Raw genomic sequence first — 22,477 nt, 5'->3', positions numbered from 1 at the left:
CAGTGTAGCTAAAGTGTACTATGTGTTGAAAACTGAATATTAGCAGACACTAAAGCAACTTGTCAATTATATGACAGGGGCCATTGTCCCCAGAGCAACCAGGGTTAGGTGCCTTGCTCAAGGGCAGAACAGTGGAGGCCGGGAAGTGAACCCACAACTTTTCAGGATACGCTACTACCCCCCACCATGGTCTTGAGACAAGTGTAACAAAAATCAAAACTGTAATAATGACCATCATTACATCCTCATCACTCAGTGTTCATGCAGCTCATGTGTGTGTTCTTTCTCTCTGCAGCTCCTGTGACTCTGGATCCCAACACTGCAAAATCCAATCTCGTCCTGTCTGAGGATCTGACCAGTGTGAGATGTGGTGATGAGAGACAGCAGCTTCCTGATAACCCAGAGAGATTTGATGAGTGGTCTTGTGTCCTGGGCTCTGAGGGCTTTAACTCAGGGACTACAGTAGCTGCTGGGATGTGGAGGTCGGGGAGAATGATGATTGGGCCCTGGGTGTGCTGACAGAGTCTCTCTAGAGGAAGGGAGACTTTGACATCATGAGAGGACGGTAGTTTGTGTGGTATAATGCTGGTAAATATTTAGCATGTTCTCCACCACGGCGCAACATTACTCTCCATGTGAAGCAGAAACTCCAGAGGATCAGAGTGCGGCTGGACTGGGACAGAGGAGAGCTGTCATTCCCTGATAATAACACACACATACACACCAATGTTTTGGAATTCATCAGAGCTCTCTCCTCTTATTGTAACACTGAAGCATCCCAGTTAGAGCTCATCATGCCTCTTTCTTAGTGTGGATGATGAGAATGCCAAACCCTGGGAGCAACACATATCTTGACTTGCATTCGCAAACCTTTCTGTGTTTGTAACTTTTTTTATGTGGTGTTTTGTGTGCTTGGTTTTCTGTTTTTTTTTTTAATGAACTTTCGATTAAGTAAATTCATCAATGTTAATATCCCAACTTTTCACACTATTTATTAGGATTTCTTTCTGGGGGGGCTGCGGTGTGTGTGCATGTGTGTGCATGTCAATATGTCTTGTCTTCACCGTGGGATAGAGAGAAACGTAATTTCGATCTCTTTGTATGTCTGGAACATGTGAAGAAATTGACAATAAAGCTGACTTTGACTTTGACTTTGATGTGTGGACCAGGTCCTACTGTCTGGGTAGTTGTACAGTAGTGCAACGGCGATTTCTTTGAGATCTCCTGAATGGCTCGGCAACATGACCTGTAGGTGTGCAACAGGCATGCTCAGTTGAGGCTTGTGTTCAGGGACAGAGTTAGTAGCAGAGGCTAAAAGCTCTCAGCTCTGCACAGTGAAAGCTTTGTTAAAGAATGACCATCATTCAATAAGAGTCAGTTACACATTGTTTTTTTTTATATATATACAGTGGTGGACATTACTTGAGTACATTTACTCAATTACTGTACTTAAGTCGCTTTTTCATGTATCTGTACTTTACTTGAGTATTTCAATTTTGTTAAACTTTTTACTTTTACTCCTGTACATTTCGAGACCAAATATCTTACTTTTTACTCCACTACATTTTGTGACAGCTGAAGTATAGCTGAAGTTCCTTTTGGAAAAAAGACTGTACAAATACAGTACATGTGTACATGTATATTTTCTATGAAGCGAGCTAGGCTATAATGGTGTTGCCTAACCTATGTTATTGTCATATGCACTATTTACTGTACCTTGTTGACCCCTTTTCACAATATTGATGTTACCATAACTAGCCTCTTGACGCCATCAAGCAAATGATAGACAATCTGACACTATCAAACACAAAAGGGAACATCTTGATTTGGTCCGAAAGTGTAAAGCATTCAACAAAGAAAAATGTGGTTACTTTGAAGTATCTAAGATAAGATATCACATTAGTTTGTTTTTAGTTATTTCTACATACAACAAGTATTAGCTGATTTTGTCCTTGAATGGAGGAGAAAGGCTCAATGAATGCCTATGTCTGTGCCGAATCATTTCAACAATGCAACTGTATTAGGCATAATACATTTCAGGACTTTTACTTTTGATACTTAAGTACATTTGAAGGCAAGTACTTTTGTACTTCCACTTAAGTGGAAATGTAAAAGGAGGACTTTTACTTTTACTGGAGTAACATTTGACCATGTGTATCTCTACTTTCACTCAAGTACAGGATTTGTGTACTTCGTCCACCACTGTATATATAGTGCAGCTGCCATGGTAGTAATCAGTGTTCCAAGTGTCATAGTTAAGTATACTTAGGCCATGCCTACATGGAGTAAATGTAAATTCATCTTCAGCGATGAAGCGGCCCTTAAATCGGCCTGGCACACCTAATTAAATACAAAATCCTTGCCTTACCCTTAAATATGTGTACCTTTTAAACTAAGTGTTGTGGAGCACTGAAAGTGGACAAATGTAGGCCTCACTTGCTATCTCTCTGACTCACTGGTGATAGGAAACAATGAATCACATGATATTCAAGTATACAGTAAATAGGCCTACAAGCAATTCTAAAAGAGTCTCTCCTAGAACTACTAGAAGTATCATTTTAAACTAGATGTACCGCAGAGCGGTACAAAAAATGACCACCGCCCAGTCCGGCACATTTTTTCCAAAAAAACACACTTGGCAAATAGTGTTCATTTCCTCCTTTGTTCCTGCTTAGCTTCAGTAAAAAGTAAAGTCAGGGTATCTGCTGGACTGGCTGCTGGCTAAAAACAAAAGGTGAAAGGCATATATGATTCTAACTGTCTCAATGAATTGCATTATGCACACTCAATTCGTGTACGGTCACTAAATGTACACATAAATTAAGATAAACACATACATAAAGAATCACAATATCTCTGGCTGACATGGTCAAAACTGCACAAAATTGAAAGTGTAGGATCATTATGACACCCTCCGAATGCATGCCAAGTTTCGTGAACTTTCGTTCATGGGGGGCCATACAATAAAATAATGTATGTGTATTTTGTGACCATACACCAACAGAGTTTTCTGTGAATATCTTGAGAACCGTAAGGCCTAGGATGATCAATTTTTTGCGTATGTTTGCCTCCAGGGGTCATGTTAACCCATTCCATATGCACACATGTGCATAAACAGATACACACGCACACACATACATTCACAGTAATCATACGTATGACACATACTCACACAGTAGACATATGTACGCATGCATGCACATGCACATGCACACACACAGGCACATACGCAGGCACACACACAAGCACATGCACGCACACACGCACACACACACACACACATATAAACATAAACATGTACACGCACACATGTGTAACCGGCAGACTGAAGGCTCTGGCATGCTCCTGCGTCACATTTGCGCATGTCCAAGACGTGCGTCATTTTTGCCGTGGACGTGAAGCATACTCCAATTTCTGCTGTCCTGAATGCGCGTTAAATTGTTAAGGTTAGCGCCTGCGCACTACGGATTAACTGTGATACTCTGCCCCACCAACTGGGGGCGGTACGTCGAGCCTGAAAGTAGGACACAACCACCAAAGAAGCCTGAAACGCCTGAAGAAAAGAAGAACTTGGGATGTGCGAGCACTAAACGAAGGAAGAGCTGATGAAGGAAAAAGCACCACGAGTACGTTCGCCTGTCTGCTGGGAAGTTTGATAAGCTGGCCCATCGCATCGCTCCATTTATCATCCACCAGAACACACACAGCACACCTGTTGGTATAGCTGAGAGACTAGCTTAGCCTACTTGCTTATTAGGCTACTCATGTAGCTAAGTGACTCGGTGCTGCGAGGGCAGCAATATTGGTGCGATACAAAGTAAAGACATTTTTCTGAACACATGCAGCAGTGTCATGGTAAGAAAGAGTTGTGCGTACAGATGTCCTCAATTAAATTTGTATTGAGTCTTCACACCTGCCTCATACCAAAAAGTATGAACCAAAAACCTGTAAATATGACGTGTCAATAAAAGTTTTGAAGTAACTATTTGTGTTCATAATGTATGTCTCACTGTGATAATGGGTGTATTTAGAGCGAGCGGTAGCCTAGGTTATTCCTTCAATTATTATTATGATAACATTATCCGGTGTTGACAGGCGAGTTTCGAGATTGAGTTCAGCATTGTTCAGGAGTAGGCTAGGTAATAATGATTGCACCTGGGAGAGGTAGGCTACATTCCCTTTATTATTATAATCACTATTGATAACGCATTATATAAGGAACAGGCGAGAATGCATCTCGATCAGCAAGTGTTACATGGGTTTCGCCTGAGCGTTGTAGATAGATACCTTTAATTGGCTCTGGGTTTTGCGATTTGATTTCAGCATACGCTCATTTTTAAAAGATGCATTTAATCCGAAGTCATGTCAGCTCTCTATGCAGGGAGTAGGGCTGTCACTTTTATTCGAACATGACGTGAAATATCCGTAGTCGAACTATAAATAAACTATTCGGTTTTTAGTGCTGTGTAGCGCATTTCCCGGTGTTGACAGGCGAGTTTCGAGATTTGAGTTCAGCATTGTTCAGGAGTAGGCTAGGTGATAATGATTGCACCTGGGAGAGGTAGGCTACATTCCCTTTATTATTATAATCACTATTGATAACGCATTATATAAGGAACAGGCGAGAATGCATCTCGATCAGCAACTGTTACATGGGTTTCGCCTGAGCGTTGTAGATAGATACCTTTAATTGGCTCTGGGTTTTGCGATTTGATTTCAGCATACGCTCATTTTTAAAAGATGCATTTAATCCGAAGTCATGTCAGCTCTCCATGCATGGAGTAAAGGCTGTCACTGTCTATGATTAGTTTTATTTTATTGTTTACCATCTCATTCAGTGCTATATGATCCAGGGCTCATGACCAAATCAAGCCAATATAATAGCCAGTAGCCACAATGAGCCCATGCAGCCACCCTGTTTCGACAATCAAAGGTAACGCACAGAACGGCCAGCAGACAGATAATTACGTCCCCAACTCATCTAAAATGTGGTGTCTTGAAATACTTTGGGTTCTACACCATAGATGGTAAAGTGACCGTTAAATATAATGTTAAAGAATGTATCTGTGGATTGTGGCTTTACATCGGTCGAAGTTGACTCATGTCGTGGTGTCTCACGTAACTCAAAGCCAGGCAAGCTGAGGACAGGCGCTCTGTTCCATCGTCGTTATGGTAACCAAACAAGTCTTCTTCTGTCTAGGTTTGTTTCTACGTTTAAGTGTTGTTCTTCTATGTGGTCCACCTACTGGAGGGGAGTGTTTACAGCAGTTCCGTTTCACACATGCGCAGTCTACGCGTCACTTTGACGCGCGGTCTTAAATTTCGGTCGACTCAAAGACGCGACGCATGCTGTAAAAATGACGCAATTCTCGTCACGCGCTCACCAGTGCCGCGTGCGCGTGACGCAGACGCGGGAGCATACTTTGGGCTTAACTGCTGTAGCAAGTTTGTCCTCCTGTTCTCACTGTAGCTCCTCTCCTATCGGTCACGCCCTCCAGTTAGCTTGCAGGTGGCTATGTACTCATTAGCGTCAATGGCACTTTCTATAAGACCGGCACCGGAGGTGGGCTAGTAAGTGATCCCTAGGCTCCGTACGTCCTCCCTACACTGTGTTCGCGGTGCTGTCACCTATGAAAGGTATGTGCCAATGCTCCTTTTTCACTGCAAACATGTTATGTTAGCCAGCTGTTTTTAAAGTGCAACTGTTTGACAACAGGTATTTGGCTGTGTACCAGACGCTTCCGGGTAGTGTTTTGTTGATCTACCGAAGGTATTTACAAGCACTCTACACCGTAGATGATTGAACTGTATGGTCCTTTTGTAAATGCCTTCGCGCACATTCACAGCATTGTCTTTAACGTAGGTCTTGACTGAAAAGACGCCGTGTACGCGCAGGTTGCACTTTCTATTGGGAGATGCGTTAAGGTAACATTGGCTGTATATCTCAGTAAGGTTTGCCATGTAATATGTGTGTGCGCATGTGTACATATGTATGTTTATATGCATGTTTACAGTAACTGGATCTACTATAATGTGTCATGTTTTGCTGTAAGTCCTTGTGATTTAACTAGCCAATAACCTTTTATTATGTTGTATGTGAGCTATGCTTGTGTGTGATTTTATGTAGGTTTGCGTACTGGAGAGGTACCAGGGAGTCCATTTTCCATTCATGTTGAGTGGTGTATTCCTAGAGGTAAAAGGAAACCTTGTTGTATTGTATCTGTATTGGTTTAGGCTGTATTTACCATAAACAATGGATTTTAACTGTTTGTTTACTCCTTTAGAAAGATTGCCACTGCTGCTTTGCCTCCGGTAGATTTAAGTAATTGTAGCTCTTGCCTCATTTTGTTTTCTTTATTTTGTTTTTTGTTTGTCCGATTGATTTGGCCTAAACATAGGCGTGGCTGGTTTCATTTATTTGCCCTCTGTCGTGGTGTGTCGGCAACAGGTGTGGTATTGGCTGCCCCAGTATTTTGCTGTGGTAATGTGTGATGGTAGTAATGCTAACATCTAGCTTTCTTGACCCAGCCAGTTATTGCCAATAGCAACCATATCTTCCCTTCTCCCCTCCAGAGAAACAGAGTGTTGCAGCTGTTCTGCGGGGCAGGTCGCCGGATCTGAGTCCTCCTCTTCGTGTACTTCACACAGTATTTGTAGTGGTAACGTGCACCTCACTATTTGCAGTGATCACTCTTTGTAGTACCTGTGCCTATGCGAGCGTGTGTGTGTGTGTGTGAATAGGCAACAGAATCCGCAGCACGGGTGGTGTGTCGGTCTCAGTCCTCTTCCAGGACAGGTAACCGCTCCCGAACAGCTGATCAAATTAACCCTACTTGATTACATGTAATATTCCTGGTGGCAGCCACTACCTTCCTCTTGCTGGCCTATTGGGCCTAATATGTACTGCACTCCATCCTGAGAATCAAACCCAAGACTGACTTTTTTACTGAATTGCTTGTGAAATAAATATTGTTTATTTTTTTTATTGAAATACCACGTCTCTGTCATTACTGGCTTATCTGTGTGCGAGAGCCCTCTTGTCTAAATCAAGGTATTGGAGGTCTAGCTAAAATACATCTTGGTGTGAAAGGCCCCAAGTGGCGTAGTCGAGCACTCTAGAGTCAAGACTCTTGTCATCTGACTCCCGTGGTCACACATGCACACAATTCAAGAATTCCTCAGAATTATGAACAGGCAAGATGGGGGTGGGGTTGTATAAAATGTATTTTACATGTGAACTCTATGAACTAATCATGTTTTGGTACTTGTTGTCTAGCACAGGGGTCCCCAACCTTTTATGTACCATGGACCGGTTTGATTCCTATTTTTTTTTTCACAGACTGGCGGGGGGGGGGGTTCCATGTTCCATATGTGTTGTGCATGCATTACTTGAAAAGAACTAGCTCCAGTTATGTATGAACAGTGAAGGTAACAATCTCTCAAACATGTGAAAAACGTGAACTTGAAGAAGTGAAAATTGAACAATATGAACTATGAATATTGAACAACTTGAAGCTACATCTATAAGTGTGAACATGCTTAACAAAATATGGGAACAAAACATGGGAACTAAACGTGCATTACGAATATAATCAGTGGGAGCCCTGCTTTTGGAATGATGGAAGAAAGTGACACCCTCAGTGTGTTTGAAATGTCCAGTCGATTGCGCAATTTGGTCTTAGTTGCAGTCATTGCCGAAAACCCGGCCTAGCATATAGGTGGTGGGAAATGGTAGCAACGTTTTCAGCGCTTTTACGGCTATCTCGGGATATTCTGCTTTGTTTTTGATCCAAAAACCCGCCAGAGAGGTTTCCTTATACACTCTTAAGACCACCGTCATTTGCAATTTCGATCAACTGCTCTTCCTCCTGCGCTGACAAGTTAGGACTATTTGGGATATTGACAAATGGGTTGCGGACCCACTCATTGGTTTGCCGTGGATCTTTGGAGGATGGGAAGTAACGCTCAAACTCATTTGAAAGCGCAACAAGGTGATCGCGCACCAGCTGCGAGAGAAAGGGCCCTGCCTCTTTCCCAAAACCCCCACTTCTGTTTGGAACATATCAAATACACCCCGGTCCACTCGTCGTCCCGACAAATCAAGCTTGGCTTTAAATGCAGCGACTTTATCTGCCAGTTTAAAGACAGTCGTCATTCTCCCCTGGAGTGACAGGTTGAGGTCATTAAGCAACCTGAATATGTCACACAGGTAAGCGAGTTTTGACACCTAGTCCTCATCACTAAAATGTGCAGCTTTTTTTCTGTAAGAAATCTCTGCAGCGGCTCTCTCAACTCAAACACTCTGGCCACTGCTAAAGATGCTTGTTTTGCTCATTCTAGCAGTTTAGCTAACTTCGTGTGACATACCGTTCGCCAAGAACTGATCAAGTGAAGTGAGCTGACCTGAGGCTGCGCAGCGCTGAAGGCAATATGTAAAAGTGTTGAAGGCGGGACAGACAGACGTACGAAAATAGACCTTGCAAAATGCAAACATGCGTGCAATCAAACAACTGCATATAGGCCTATGCCATGTAAAAACGTGACATTAAATTTAGTTTAGTTTGCATGCATTTTTTTTTTAAACTCGTTTTTTTAAACTCGACTTTAATGTCGTACGGCCCGGTTAGGAATGTCCCCCGGCCCGGCCCGGTGGTTGGGGACCGCTGGTCTAGCAGATACCAGTGAGAATTGAGTGTGCATAATGCAATTCAGTGAGACAGAATCATATATGCCTTTCAGCGTGACTTATTTTTGTGGAAAAAATGTGCTGGACTGGGCGGCGGTCATATTTTGTACCGCTCTGCGGTACATCTAGTTTTATAGAATATCCAGTAACCACTATAGGACAACTGAAACAACACAAAATAAAACAAGGCCTGTTGCTGGAAATATGTTATCCCTGTAGGCTATACATTGCTATTACATTCTGGAACAGTAGAGTTATTGTACAGCTTCTTATGCAAGGTGGGAGGAGTTAATGGAAGAGCCACTAGAGGAAAAGGAAATCAAAGAAGGGCAAAAAAGTTGAAAGCATACGCACATTGTGTGATGCGCGTGGTAGGAGCGGCGGCCCTGTATGAGAGGGAGGCAGAGAGAAACCTCATGAAGAAGGTCATCCTGCCTGAACTGCAGAGAAACATCAACATCACCAAGGAGAAGATGGAAAGAGACTTCAACAGACAGGTGGAGAAGAACAGAAGGATTGAGCAGAAGGACAGGGAGATGGAGTCTCTGTTGGAGACTGTACTGAGACTCAGTCAGTTGGTGGGGGAGGCTGACGATAGAAGTTCAGCTCAGAGAGTTGAGAGATTGAGAAGAGGAGGAGAAAGAAAGCAGAGATATCTGCTGTCACAGGATACAGTATACTGAAGAACGCTGAAGTTCCCTTCCCATTAGAACATGTCACCATGACTTAGCAAGGCCTGGAGTTTATGCTTCCATATTACCAGGGCTGCAAGAGAAGTTCAGTTCAGAGCTGAGAGATGCAGTAGAGGAAGAGAGAGAGCCAATATGTGTACTGCTACAAAATAGGCTACATTATGCTGAGTTGTACAGTACTGTACATTATGCTGTGTTATGCTGATGTGCTACGTTATGTCGAGATGAAACTGTATTTATGAAAAAATACTTCTCTCTGTGCATTGCATCAAGGTGACGTATGCATGAAATGTGTATTTTGCAGATTGTCGACACTAAGAGTAAAACAGATGCAAGACAAACGGTCCGTGCATCTATCCTTGTAGGCTGCTGTTATTGTTTTTTGTGAATAGTGAGTTTCTTTTTATGTGGGAAGAAAAACCTCCATGGGTCAACTCAACAAGACTGATCCATGAATTCAGAAATAATTGTCTGTCAACAGACAGGTGGAGAAGCTGTCAATCAATTTAAAAAACTAATCTAATTAATTACATACTCTGTGATTAATTAATCTAAATTAATCACATATATATTTTTTGCTGTGAAAGTATTTTAAATATTTAAATTCAAATGAATCATTGAATAATCAGCATTAGTGACATTAAAGTTCAAAAACTCTTTTATTATTATTTTCACTGTTCAAATAATTGCCATAATAATCTATGATATGACCTAATATGCTGAGGAAATAAATTCAAAAGTGCTTCGGGAAGAAGTTTTTTTTTTTCCACATACAAGGCATTTCAGGCCACAGATATAACCTAGGGGACACAATGAAAATAAATTAACACTCCCCTCAATGTCAACACGTATTTCTTTGCATTGATGTGCGGCTATAGAGTTGATGAACTCCGGAGATATGCAAATTCCTTGCTGCAGACATTGCAGAGGACTTTATTTTCACACCATCAGGCTGTTTTTAAAAAGTAAATGTTCCAATCAATGATCCAGGCAGCACGTTTTCTTCTCTCTCCTTCATTTTACAGTGTAATTTTTACTGACTAGAACGGCTCGGGGTCAAAGGTCATACGGAATCGATTAATCTGCACTAATGTTTTAATCAGTTATTTTTTCTCAAATTAATTAATCAAAATGAATCAGTTATTTTGACAGCCCTACTTAAAAGCAATGACAACAGCTTTCACAAGAGAAGTGTTGTATGTTACAGGCTGATGGCAAGAAATAGCCTAATTTAAATAAATACACTGTAGTCAATCGTCACTCCCACCTGGTAACCTTTCACTATTTTTTAAACAGATGTAGGCTACAGTATGTAAGTTACATGCTGTAGTCTTCAGTGATCGGATGATGAATGTCTTGCAATCTGGGTATGTATGTTGTCAGGAGAAACGCGGAAATGATTTATATAGTATTTCCAGTAGAAGAGAGCTAGTTGAAAAACTGGTTCTTCAAATTGAAAGCAAGTCAAGAGGTTCTTTTAGACAAGCTTTAGTCTCCCTATCGTCAAGGTGAGATTCTACCCTGATGAACACAGGGTAAGTGTTTTCTGAATGAATGGGCATGATAATTTGACAGCATTTACATAATAATTGTGAGTTAAAACAAGTTTTCCATATAAATGTATGCCTATTTCAACTGATAAATTAGGCCTTTTTTCTTTTTTTTTAATCCATATTGTCTCAAGCCCGCCCCCCCCCCCCCCCCCCCTTACAGTTTCCTGAGACCCCCTTGTGGGCTCTGGTCCCCATGCTACCAAATGCAATCTCCCTATAGCATGTAGTACTTAAAAGCAATGACAACAGTTTTCACAAGAGAAGTGTTGTATGTTACAGGCTGATGGCAAGAAATAGCCTAATTTAAATAAATAGTCAATCGTCACTCCCACCTGGTAACCTTTCACTATTTTTTAAAGCAACACCAAAGAGTTTTTTGTACCTTAAAATAATGTTTCCAAAATCGTTTCAGTGGTTTATCAACACGTAACAGGGTGAACAGCACTTCTGCATTCGTTTTGCGGCCCTCTATTGGCTATTACCGCACTATGTAAGTTTGCCAGATCGGGTAGCGGATCTGTAGTTCGATGGAATGAGACATAAGAAACTACAAATTTGACTTGCATCTGATGTAGCAATACATTGTACTTTTATAAAATCATGCAACATATTCTACCTTGTCTGTGGACATTGTTATTTGCAAAGTGCTGAATAAACAAATACTGCGTGCGACAGAGGAAAAGTTCTTTGGTGTTGCTTTAAACAGATGTAAGCTACAATATGTAAGTTGCATGCTGTAGTCTTCAGTGATCGGATGATGAATGTCTTGCGATTTGGGTATGTGTTGTCACGAGATGTTGTCAGGAGAAACGCGGAAATTATTTATAGTATTTCCAGTAGAAGAGAGCTAGTTGAAAAACTGGTTCTTCAAATTGAAAGCAAGTCAAGAGGTTCTTTTAGACAAGCTTTTGTCTCCCTATCGTCAAGGTGACTCGTTCGGGAAATTCGTTGTCTTTTCGAACACCTGGGCTGAGAGGTAAGACTTTGATCAAATGTATCATTGCCTATTTAGTTGGATGAAATCCAACAGCCAGTGTTGTAGTGTATGAGTTTCAATTGACCTACATTTGTCAGTAAAAAAAACAAAAAAAACAGAAGAGTTCATTATAATAGTGGGTGAGGTGTCTTTAACAACACAAGCAGCAATTATCAGAGTAATGTAATGCATGATCGCTACAGACTCTGCAATTATCAGAGTTATGTAATACATGATCGCTACAGACTCTGCAATTGTTGTCAATGTATCAACTGACTCGTAAGTCTCATAACTGAGTAAAGTATTGTACAATGATTAAGTCTATTGACTTGTTTGATACTCCAGCTGTCATCAAGGCAGATACTCACCAGAACCCAGTGTAACCTCCATGAAGAGTGACCAGACAATGGATCACCCAGTGGCATTTACAGGACATAAAGGCATTAGGTATTCATATTAGACCACATATAATAACTTGCTTGAGTATGTATTTGATAAATGAATTTAATATAGATTGTTGATATGATAATGTTTCTGTAATGATGCAGTCTATACTCCAGCATTCATCATGGCAGACACTCACCAGTGCCCAGTGTAATCTCCATGAAGAGTGACCAGTCAATGGATCTCCCTGTGACATTTACAGGAGGACATGAAGACATTAGGTATTCATATTAGATCACATATAATAACTTTAATATAGACTGTTGATATGATAATGTATGTATAATGATGCTGTCTATATTGACTTATGTGATACACCAGCAGTCATCATGGCAGACAATCACCAGAACCCAGTGAAATCTCCATGAAGAGTGACCAGTCAATGGATCACCCAGTGACATTTACTTCAGCATATGAGCCGTCAGAGAATTCCACTCCTGTTGCTTCTAGGTATGTTTGGTAAATATGTTTGGTTTTCCCTTTTAACCCACTATAAAAATACACCAAAATATGTCTATCAGAAAGGTATAGAGATTTCACAGTGTATCAAATGATGAGGTTGATGGGCACAGGCTAAAATTGTACTGCTAAGTATTTTAAACTTTGGTTATATACAAAATATATGCATTTATATCTTATATCTCTCACAGTCAACACACTACAGAACCTGGAGGTGTCCTCTGTGCTGTTTGCCCAAAGAGGGCTTTCAAGTCCTGTGTGACCTGCATGGCCTCCTTCTGTGAGATCCACGTGAGGCAGCACTACACAGCCCCAGCACTGCAGAGACACAGGCTGGTGGAGGCCACTGAAGACCTGGAGCAGAGACTCTGCCCACGACACTACAGACAACTGGAGCTCTACTGCAAGACTGACCAGACTGCAATATGTGTACTGTGCATGGCAGTTGAACACATTGGACATGACATAACAGAACTGGAAGAACATCAGGTTGGTGTGTTTGTCATATTCAGTGTCATCATTTGACTTCAAAAAGAAAATGTAATATGAAAGAAAGATGGCTACATAACTCATGTACTCTTGTATCCTTAGCAAATGCAAATGAACAAATCAGAGATGGAAAAAAAGACAGGTGAGCATGGTCATGCAGCAGGTACTAAAAAGCAAATTAACAAAGCATATTCTATATAATAGTGCCTCACATACATTGTAGGGAGAGATCAAGAATTATTACAGTTTTCCATTTACAGAAAAGGTTGATCATTATACTTCATTCCCAGCTGTGCCTCCTCCTGGGCCCATTGAGTTCACCTCAGTGAAGCCAGACTCTGTGTGTGTGCGCTGGGGACCTCCTGAGGGACTGACTGGACCCCACAGATCCAGGGTCTCATGGACCGGTGAAGGGAACCAGGGGCATCTTGAAGTGCAGGACCTGAAACTACAGGTTCAGGAGCTCACTCCAGGAGAGAAGTACACATTTACTGTGGCCACCCTCAGGGATGATGACAGACGGAGTCCATGTGTGTCTGCAGCTGTGCAAACAGGTTTGGTTTTGGGACTTGATTCCTACATTATTAATAGGTTAAACAAAACAGTATACAAAGTCAAAGAACCTGCATCAATGGCTTGCATTTTGTGTAGTTATGTTGCTGATCGAATCATAAACTGGCACAGCAACAAAGTGGAAGTTTCTTAGCAGCAAAGGAGCCCACCATGAACCTATTATAAGTGTGGAGGGGGGTGAGTTGCATCCGGGATGCCAGACACCGAAAGTAACCTTTATTGATAACAGTGGCTCACAGGAGAAATATTATGTGTTCTGAGCTGAAACCACTGTGTGCTGTCCGCTTGAAAACCCCAGTGAATGTCCATGAAAGCAGTTCTGATGGTTATGTTGATGGTTTGGGCATTCAGGCCACTAGCTTTGCTTAGAGCTGGAGGTTGTGTATTGTTGATGTTAAATCTGTTTGGTTGTGGAAATCATCAGTCAGAGAAACTAAATATCCTGCAGACACAGTTGAACTATCAGCTGTTTAAAGTGTAACTCCGGCGAAAATTAACCCCAGGGTTTTTTTCTGCATGAAAACACTTCAAATAACCCGTGAAGACAGTATTTTTCGTTGATCAACCACTACAGAGCTTGCCCCGGTATACGATATAGCCCCAAATCGCAAACAGTGGATTAGATAGATAGATAGATAGATAGATAGATACTTTATTGATCCCTAGGCGATCCCAAAGGTCTCGGTAGCATACAGACATCACACACAACATGCACTTACAGCAGAAATAGTAAATATAAGTATAAACATATAACCAAACTCCACTGTACAATAGAGACAGTAGAAGATAAGAAAAATAACAAAACTAAATACTAAATATACTATATAAATTAAATAAAAAAAATCCACAGTGTGCTTGAGGGTGATCAAGCATGAGACGCTTGCAGTGACAGGGCCAGGACTGGCCTGTAGTTCTGTGTGCATGGTGAGGTGCTCAAGAGAGTGAGTGTCATAGTGAAGGTGCAAAAAGTAGTCCAACAGTAGTCCTGTATTCCGTGTGCATGGTAAGGTGCTCAAGAGAGTGAGTGTCATGGTAAAAGTAGCTAAGGGCGGTAAGCAAAACGCTTCCCAATTAGCATTTTGTATCCAGTAATATTGTTCAAAACCTCGTCAATAGCTTGCTCAGGGTCCCTACACATAAAACGAAGCACCAACAAAGCAGTTAGCAAATCTTTTTGCTCTTGTAGTTCTTCTAGTTCAAACTCCGGAGGCTTTGGCACTCCAGAAGCAAAGTTGCCTTCCTAAACACCTGCGTATTGTACAGGTCTATAAATTGGGATAGGCCTCTCCCTGAGACCTTACTGGCCTCTTTGATGATGCTACTGAGAATATTTTAGTTTGACAATACAAAGTTTGTATAGCCATCAGTGTCTGATAGTAAGTTTAGCTATTGTGATTTAACACAGTAAATAACTAATACTGTAACATTGTAATAAACAGAGGCGGACAGAGTACACAGCTTCATTACTTGAGTAAAAGTACAGATACCCTTTGCTAAATTTTACTCAAATACAAGTAAAAGTACAACAGTCAGATGTCTACTTAAGTAAAAGTACTGAAGTACTTGTTTTTAAAAGTACTTGAGTATCAAGAGTACAAGAGTACATTTTTTAAATATTGCATTACTACTGCCACAGTGCTTACATTTATGTACAGAATCGTCCTACATGGAGTTATGAAAAATGTTAATGTTAATACCTTGGAGAATGTAAAAGGAATTGAAAGTAAAATCAAGTAATTTTCATCTTTATACCATGTTGCCAGGGATGGGCAGTATTTCTAATACATGTATTTAAAATACGTATTTGAAATACAAAATACTATTTTGTAATTGAAACACTTGAAGCGACAAAACTATCATTAACTTGTTCAGAAAATTGAAATAGTCTGGCGAGGTGGGGCCACAGGTTGGCACATTCCCAGGATGGACCTGCTGCGTCTTCATCCATTGTTTCGTCCATGGTTTCGTCTCTTATCTAAATCTGACCATGGAGTTGACTTTGCCGGAAAAGCTGAAGGTGATTGCTGATAGGCCAATCAGTGGCGCCTGCACAATCCAATCACGTTTGAGAGGGAAACAGCAAATTGAGGGTTTCTGAGATTTTTCTTTTTTCCTTTTTTTTTTAGAAGAAGTAACGGGTACTCACGGTTATGGATAGAAATGTAGTGGAGTAAAGAGTACAATATTTGCCTCTCAAATGTACTTCAGTAAAGTCATGAGTACTCCCCAAAAATGATACTCGAGTAAAGTACAGATCCCTCAGAATTGTACTCAAGTACTGTACTCAAGTAAATGTACTCCGTTACTGTCCGGCTCTGGTAATAAACATTTAATTATTGCAGATATTCCTCCACCTGAGGGTCTTACTATGGATATGCATTCGACATCAGTCACAGTAACATGGAGCAAACCAGCAGGAGTTGATCAGGCCTCATACTTACTGACCCTCTGCTGTGATGGGGAATCTCTACAGACCACTTCCACCAGATCCCTTCAGCACCGCTTTTCTGAGTTGGAAATGGAGAGGAGATACACTATCAGTGTTTGCTCAGTGCTGAAAGAGGGGCAGAGCAAACCCATCTCTGAAGACATCAGAACAAGTAGGCCACTTGGCAGAAGTTCTCCTTTTCTGGTCATTTGAGTGAGTGAGTGAGTGAGTGAGTGAGAATGAAAATGAATGATCCTCTCCTTAGTTATTGCTAGATAAGGAGGAGGAAATTAATTTATATTTCTTTATCTCTGTTTCCTCCCATGTTGGTGTTGCTTTGGAAAGTCTGCCACAAGAAAGTGATGTTTAATGTAGAAAGTAACCATTATTGATAACAACAGCTCAACATCACAGAGACGGGAGACATTTTATAGAATGTGTTCTCTTTCTCACTGACACTCGTCTCACTCACTCACACAAAACATGGCAAAAACATTGTTGGTCTGGAGGCAGTCAGACATAGGAAAGATATAACATAATGTTTTCTGAGATGAAACCAGATATTTTGTTTTCATTACAGGTGTTCCAGTCCCAGAGAATCTGACTGTGACTTCAGTGACTCCAACATCAGCTGATCTCAGCTGGAGTCTGCATCAGGGGATGGAGCAGATTCCACACAGCTTCCTGATCTCCTACCACAGTGAAGGGACTGAACCACAGACCGTCTCTACAGAGTCCTGCAGCACAACTCTTACAGACCTGCAGCCAGACACTCAGTACACTGTCAGTGTCTGCTGTAAGCTCAGAGATGGCAGAAGGAGTCAGGCTACTTCAACTGTCATGCACATTGGTGAGATAAGACAAAATTATCTATGTTAAATCATGGTTAATGTTGTATATTTGAGTTCAACTTGAAGACAAAAATAACACCCTTGCCATGGAGTCAGAGAAAAGTAAAAAAGCTGAAATTATGACAAAGATTACTGATACGTATTACTTACTTGTACTGGATACTTAATATTCTTCTGATCGTCATCTCCAGCTGTCCCTCCTCCTGGGCCCATTGAGTTCACCTCAGTGAAGCCAGACTCTGTGTGTGTGTGCTGGGGACCTCCTGAGGGACTGACTGGACCCCACAGATTCAGGGTCTCATGGACGGGTGACAGCAGCCAGGGACATCAGGAAGTGAAGGACCTGAAACTACACATTCAGGAGCTCACTCCAGGAGAGAAGTACACATTTACTGTGGCTACCTTCAGAGATGATGGCAGATGCAGTCAATGTGTGTCTGCAACTATGCACACAGGTCTGGTTTCTGGGCTTTGTGCATAGAGTACATAATTTACAAGTTGTGATTCATAACACTATATACTGTACCAGTGTTTCTCAAAGTGTGGTCCGCAAGCTATCCCAGGTGAACACGAACACGAGCAGACGTAGTAAAATATAATATAGATGAGTTGTTTGCAATATTGAACCAACTTGTATGTAAATTCAAACAGTTCTGCAACACTGCCTACTGTATGTAAGCTACACCAGTTTAAATCATATGAGTCCTCTGACACAATAAGCAAGGTGCAAAGATGGCAAGGTTACATTAATACACAGGATTAGATGTTAAAATCCCTTGTGCTAAAATCCAAGGTAAAAACACTCAGAAGCCCCTGCTCAAGTTTAACTTTAAAAAGCACACTACCCACAAATCCGCCAACAAATGGTCACAAGCACAATACAAATGGCCCATCCAACAGCAGTATATAGTATGCGGCATGTCATTGAGGTTATCAAGTGGGCACCCTCATTCACCGATGTTTCGTTAAGTTAGGCCCACGATACCTCATGAAGGCTTAACAGTGAAACCAGCGTCCTGGAGACACTCCCCTCCATGCTGCCACCATATTACCACATTGAAATATCCAGTACCCAAAATACTCTTAACCAGCCCAGGCATGGTCAAGGTTGGCTAGGTTGGTCCGTCCCGTTGATCGCCATAAAAAACCCTGGCCAACCAACCATCAACCTAGGCACAGCCCATCACAAACACAAAACAAATTAGCCAGTTAGCTTAGGCCCCATCACAAACACAAAACAAATTAGCCAGTTAGCTTACGCCCCATGCTGCCACAATATTACCACAACAAACATCCAAATACCCTTAACCAACCTAGGCATGGTCTAAGTTGGCTAGGTTGGTCCATCCCGTTGATGCGGACTGAACCATAAACCATAAAAAACCTTAGCCAATTGTTAGCCTATTGTGTAATAAACTGTTGAAGTAGGTCTACTGGGTTTTTTTGTTTAGATAAGTGGTCCTTGGTCTGAAAAACACTGCTATATACTATGTACTATATATAACTATGCCAATTAATGTGTAATATTCTAATGCTAAGATTACTCAACAATTTGAAATAGACAGAAATGAGACAGAATCACAGAATATTATATCTCAACATTCTCTATTTGATGGTCGCCAAAAAGACACTTCAGTGGCCAACCCCCCGAAGATCAGAAATCCAAATTGTTGTACTTGGAGAAAAAGAACATTCACCTTAAATGGCATGGGATTGCACTTTCAGAATATTGGTGAAACAAACAAATTCCAAGAGGGTTGAGACTCAATTAAAAAAAAACACACTCGGGTATCAAGATCCTGAGTTCATAAAGAAATGGGAGCAAATCCTAAACAAGTGCACTTTGGACTTAACTTTGCTGATCATCGAACAAACCAAACGTGATGCTGGGAGAGTGACGGCCAAACTACAAGAATTAAAATCTGAAATAAACTCTCAGCTCACAATCCTGAAATCAGAATTCGAAGCTGAATTAAAACGCTTTGAAGAGTTTAAAATCAAGAAATACACCCGAGATGTTCACACAAATAAAATCAGCTAAAGGATATCCTCCAGTGTGCGATGTATACTCTTCTGAAATTTGAAATAGTATTGGTAATTTTTTTATTTTTTATTTCAGATATTCCTTCACCTGAGTGTCTTACCGTGAAGACGAATGTAACATCAGTCACAGTAACATGGAGCAAACCAGCAGGAGTTGATCTGGCCTCATACTTATTGTCCCTCTACAGTGAAGGGGAATGTCTACAGACTGTGTCCACCAAGTCTCTGCAGCACCAGTTTTCTGGCTTAGAAGTGGGAAGAGAATACTCCATAACTGTTTCCACCGTTCTTAAAGGGGGACAGAGCAAGTGCACCTCTAAAACTATCAGAACAAGTATGTACAGTATATACAGTGATCCCTAATGTGTCCTTATTGACTTTGATGAAAGTCAATTGTCACCAAGAGTCAAAAGTAACATAAGCTCTGTCTTGCATGCATTTACATAAACACATACTGTCAGACAGGTCATTTTGTTAAGACAGATTGATGTTATTATTAGAATTTTCGATGTGTTATGAAATCATGAATGTATTAGCCACTAATGCACCTTTTATGTTCATCACAGGGGTTCCAGTCCCAAAGAATCTGACTATGTCCTCAGAGACTCCAACATCAGCTGATCTCAGCTGGAGTCTGCATCAGGGGATGGAGCAGATTCCACACAGCTTCCTGATCTCCTACCACAGTGAAGGGACTGAACCACAGACCATCTCTACAGAGTCCTGCAGCACAACTCTTACAGACCTGCAGCCAGACACTCAGTACACTGTCAGTGTCTGCTGTAAGCTCAGAGATGGCAGAAGGAGTCATGCTACTACACACATCCAAACAGGTGAGACATTGGGTATGTACGGAGCCCGGGAGAGGTCACTTTAAGTGATATTTTTTCTGGTTGTGATCATTTGTGAGCACGTTTTCTTTAATTGAGCCCTCGAATTAATAAAACATGACCCCGTTTTAGGCCTAAATTGAGCTCTCGAAATATGTATTTCGTGCTCACATTTAGTAATTTCTGACATTTTCTCTACACTCGCTGTGCTGTGGTGGCAACTTTGTGTTACCTATCAAGCTATTGGCATGGACTAGGCCTACTATCAGGTTGTCTGTAACATTACAGTTCATATTGGTAATGTGATGATAACCGTAGGCAGTTAATTAAAGCCTTTTTAGGTTTTACCATTAGGTGGTCAGGATGGTTAGCGGACTTCTACTCTTTGTAGCAGGGTCACCTGCGGTGTCAACCGCCAGCTATGGAGACCCATAATGGGGAAATGTAACTACTACTCGGGCTCTGTTGTAATGACCCGTTTCCACTACCTCCAGGGCCTAGTTTCCCAAAAGCATCTTAAGCCTAAGAGCGTCGTGCCCCAGCAGTGGCGCGACTGGCTGGGGCACCTGCACGGTACGCCGGCGACCCGGGTTCGATTCCCGCCCTGTGGTCCTTTCCGGATCCCACCCCGACTCTCTCTCCCACTCACTTCCTGTCAATCTCCACTTTCCTATCTGATTAAAGGCATAAAAAGCCCAAAAAATATACTTAACGAACGAACTCTTACGAACGTCTTTGCCAACTGTTTCCCGAAACCATCGTAGCTTAAGAACGTTGTGAAAACACTCGTACAGTAGATCTACGAGTGCTCCAGAGTTCTTGTTACTGGCTAAGAGCGTCTTAACAGTACTTCTCACCTGAGGTCACCAACAGGACATACAGAGGAATTACAACTTAGAATACATAATCCAATTTACGTTCCCATTCTTTATTGTGTTTACCTGATGAATCAGATTTTAGCGTGCAAAATAGTATAGCCTACATTTAATGGTCATAATAATGTGATGAAAAGGGGACAAAAATGCAATCCAGTTATGAAACGAGACGTTGCCAGAATAGTTTGCCATTATCTTTGCTAAGTGAAGGCTATAATTTATTAGGCCTATGAGGTAAAAGCAGAGAAAGGAACATGTGGTTTAGTATGTACTGCATCAAAATCTAAGCCTACACATTTCCTCACTTTCTTTCTTATCTTCAAATGTGTTCTTAAGTGACACCGCGAAAAATTATTGCATGGTGCAACAATCTAATCTTAAATAATTGCAATTATTTATGTCTGTGTGGGGTATATATAACCTAGCCTACTTGGGATGCTTACATGCAGATGTCAACGTATTTCTATTTTCGTATTGATGTGAATTAATGTGTAGATCCGATGTTTGAATGGTAGGCCTATAGCTGTGACATGCAGTCACCTGACTTCACCATCAAATTAGAGGATATTTCAGAACTATTAACATGGACAGCTCCCCTTAAGAGCATTTTAAGAGCAGTGCACGCGCGTTCACGCTACGAGCATGTTCAGGAAACAGTCGGAAAAACCAAACGAACGATCGTAAGATGAATTGTAGAAAACCCTCATAAGAGCGTGTCTCCGTCGTTATCGGGAAACTGGGTTTTGGATTGTTGACTAAAGCCTATGTTTTTGTGCATACAATTTAATTTGTTCGTGCACACGTTTTAATTATTTGTGGGTGCGTTTTAGTTGATCGAGATCTCGTATATACTATAACGTGCTCATGTTTACATGTGTCAAGACAATATTGAGTGTACGTTTTACAAATTGTGGCCACGTTTAAGTAGATCGTACACACAATGTTCTATAACCATGTTCACTAAATTGTGCTCTCGTTTTAATAAAATTGTGCCCTCGTTTTAGTAAATCGTGCGCTCGTTTTAGTAAATAGTGCACTCATTTTATAAATTATGCGCTCGTTTCAATAAATTGTGCCCTCGTTTTACTATGCTTAAAATGAGAGCTCAATTTAGTAAAATGAGCGCACACTATAGTAAAACGAGAGCACAATATAGTAAATTGTGCACACGATTTAGTAAACCGAGCGCACAATTTAGTAAAACGAGCGTACGATTTAGTAAAACGAGTGCACAATATAGTAAATTGTGCGCACAATAGAGTATTAGTAAAACAAGCGCACAATGTAGTAAAACGAGCACACATTCTCTCAACATGCAAAACATTTTGCGATGACACCTCTAGGGCTCCGTAGGTATGTTTCAAATAAATGTACTAATAATAGACATATAAATAATTGATATTGCTTCCCACAGGTTGGTAAGATTTATAACTTTTTTTTAACATTTTTAGTTTCATCATTGAATATATTTGTTGTATTTATTTTTCTTTCATAGGTCTTTTTATTGACTTTTTCATCACAATACAAAACAAACAAGACATTAAGAGTTCAACACAACCCTCCAGCCCACAACCCCCC

General features: G+C 41.0%; 1 protein-coding gene and 1 long non-coding RNA gene across 16 annotated transcripts in view; both read left to right on the top strand.

Annotated features, from left to right (window-relative positions):
- The first annotated feature begins 5,473 nt into the window (after nt 1–5,473).
- On the top strand, nt 5,474–6,110 carry LOC121693390. The gene is made up of 3 exons (XR_006025487.1): nt 5,474–5,637; nt 5,717–5,770; nt 5,864–6,110. It is a non-coding gene; the product is annotated as an uncharacterized LOC121693390 (long non-coding RNA).
- Nucleotides 6,111–12,461: 6,351 nt separating this feature from the next.
- LOC121692798 (fibronectin-like) overlaps nt 12,462–22,477 on the top strand; it is a 149,769-nt gene continuing 139,753 nt past the window's right edge. For 7 of the 15 annotated variants that reach the window (XM_042071736.1, XM_042071728.1, XM_042071719.1 and 4 more), the window contains exons 1-10: nt 12,462–12,572; nt 12,673–12,801; nt 13,002–13,299; nt 13,402–13,441; nt 13,590–13,853; nt 16,215–16,472; nt 16,881–17,150; nt 17,343–17,606; nt 19,271–19,528; nt 19,761–20,027. In XM_042071736.1, coding sequence (XP_041927670.1) covers nt 12,511–12,572; nt 12,673–12,801; nt 13,002–13,299; nt 13,402–13,441; nt 13,590–13,853; nt 16,215–16,472; nt 16,881–17,150; nt 17,343–17,606; nt 19,271–19,528; nt 19,761–20,027 — 2,110 coding nt within the window. In that variant the 5' untranslated portion in view covers nt 12,462–12,510. Of the gene's footprint in view, nt 12,573–12,672; nt 12,802–13,001; nt 13,300–13,401; nt 13,463–13,589; nt 13,854–16,214; nt 16,476–16,880; nt 17,151–17,339; nt 17,607–19,270; nt 19,529–19,760; nt 20,028–22,477 lie in introns of all 15 variants that reach the window. The other 8 variants (XM_042071764.1, XM_042071745.1, XM_042071713.1 and 5 more) reach the window with 7 other exon arrangements.

The sequence above is a fragment of the Alosa sapidissima genome, chromosome 2 (genome assembly GCF_018492685.1).
Source record: "Alosa sapidissima isolate fAloSap1 chromosome 2, fAloSap1.pri, whole genome shotgun sequence".
Taxonomy (NCBI): Eukaryota; Metazoa; Chordata; class Actinopteri; order Clupeiformes; family Clupeidae; genus Alosa; species Alosa sapidissima.
Note: the sequence above shows the minus strand (reverse complement) of the source record. Positions and strands in the feature narration are given on the sequence as shown.